Source organism: Myotis lucifugus, unplaced genomic scaffold (genome assembly GCF_000147115.1).
Source record: "Myotis lucifugus unplaced genomic scaffold, Myoluc2.0 scaffold_523, whole genome shotgun sequence".
NCBI classification, from domain to species: Eukaryota; Metazoa; Chordata; class Mammalia; order Chiroptera; family Vespertilionidae; genus Myotis; species Myotis lucifugus.
In genome coordinates this window covers 203,304-205,175 of record NW_005871571.1, presented here as the reverse complement: position 1 = coordinate 205,175, position 1,872 = coordinate 203,304, and the positions used below count along the sequence as shown (strand labels likewise).

Below are 1,872 nucleotides of genomic sequence, written 5' to 3'. Positions count from 1 at the left end.
TCCGTTAGAGATTACGTGCCACGTTTTATTCACCCCCGCTTCCCGAGGATCACCATCCCATTTTGCAGGGAGGTCTCAGAAGACCCATGCCCCCCCTTTCCCAGCACAGGTGTTTTCTGAGCAGATTTAACGCCCCCCCCCCCCAACGCCTCATTTTCTCCGTGTTGACAGCAGCCTCTTCATCTGGGGGCATTTTTGGAGCCTGGCCTCACTTTTGTGAGGTTTGCAGTTCAGGTCTGCGGGTAACTGACCGGGAGGGAGTGAAGCCGAAGATCTCCCAGTGGCGGAGCTGGGGCTGTGCGGGGACCGTGTCCCAGTCCCAGGACAGCCTGGGAGCGCAACTCACACCCACTTGACAGAGACCCCAAGAGAGCCCAGGCCCTGGTGGCACCTGTCTCTCCCGGCTAGTGGACTCTCAGGTCTTTGTCCCCAAGTTTTCGGTTCAAGGCATTTCCTGTGGAGCCTTGAAGAAAAGGGACGGCTCCTGGACACTGGAGCAGGTGCGCCCCCTACTGGCCCATGCTGTACCGCTGTGGGAAAGAGGCTTGGCCTGAAGGGTCCTGGTGCATGGAACGCTGGCCCATCTCCGTGTGCTCCCAGGATGCTGAGGCCAGAGCTGAGGGACCGAGTCAGGGTTTGCTCCTCCATCTTCTCTTTTCTTTTTCTTTCTTTCCTTTTATAATCCTCACCTGAGGATATTTTCCCATTGAATTTTAGGGAGAGTGGAAGAGAGAGGGAAAGACAGAGAGAAATATCGATGTGAGAGAAACACATCAATTGGTTGCCTCCTGCATGAGCCCCGACCAGGGCCCGGGCTGGGGAGGAGCTTGCAGCCGAGGTACGAGCCCTTGACTGGAATCGAACCCGGGACCCTTCAGTCCTCAGGCCGACGCTTTATCCACTGAGCCAAATAGGCTAGAGCTGTCTTCTCTTTTCTATTAAAAAATGCCTAGGAGGCTCAGGATGAGCACCCAGACCCCAGAAAAGTAATGCTGACAACGACAGGCAATCAGTGAGCCTGTCGGGTGCCTGACACATTTCTTGCGCTTTTTTACACCTTCTCGTGTCCGCCTCACTTTACCGGGTGGCTGTTGTGTTGTCATCACTCTGCTGTATAGACAAGGAAGTGGAGGTGGAGCTCCAGGGCCCATCGACATGCACCCGTACCACCCCCACCTACGCACCTGGGTTCAGAAATGGGGTTCTGGTGAACTTGGCCTTGGGGCCTCCGCTCACCTGCCTGTCCCTTGGCCAGCAGGGGCGGAGAGGAGCCTGCTGTACGAGGATGTGCGCCAGGACGGGGCGCCCAGGGAGGCCGAGGACCTAGGCTGGAGCTCCAGCGAGTTTGAGAGCTACAGCGAGGACTCCGGGGAGGAGGCCAAGCCGGAGGCGGAGCCCGCCAGGCACCGAGTGTCCTTCCAGCCCAAGGTGAGCCGGCGGGGGCATCTCTCACCCCAGCCAGGGCACTGGGACCCCTCGGGGAGGGGGAAATGCGGGTGGCGAGAGCCAAGCCTGAGACTCATAGCTGAACAGTGATTCCCAGGAATGTGTGAGGGAGGAAGTGGCCCAGGGGCCCTGAAACAGAAGCTGACCTGTTTGGTTGTGGAGAGCCCTGACCCTGGGGTGGGCGTGGCTCATCCCTGCACAGGTGCTCTCCCACTCCGTGTCCATGGCAGATCCTGGCATGGTTCATGATGCTCCTGGGCTCAGATCTGGCTTCAGAATCCCCAGCACCGTGCTCCAGGCAGCCCGGCCAGCGGATCAGAGTGGGCACTTGGAGCAATCATTGTGCTCTTCCTGCCCCACGCTGGTCTGTGGAGTCAGGCCCACCCAACCTCCGCCTGGCGAGGGGAGCCAGCGGGGGCTGCTGTG

The 1,872-nt window shown here is 59.3% G+C and overlaps 1 protein-coding gene across 1 annotated transcript in view; it reads left to right on the top strand.

The window, feature by feature from the left end:
• The window catches only part of ARHGEF10L (Rho guanine nucleotide exchange factor 10 like), a 115,409-nt gene that overhangs the window by 43,391 nt on the left and 70,146 nt on the right, over nucleotides 1-1,872 (top strand). The window contains exon 7 of the mRNA XM_023745203.1: nucleotides 1,259-1,436. Coding sequence (XP_023600971.1) covers nucleotides 1,259-1,436 — 178 coding nt within the window. The remainder of the gene's footprint in view (nucleotides 1-1,258; nucleotides 1,437-1,872) is intronic.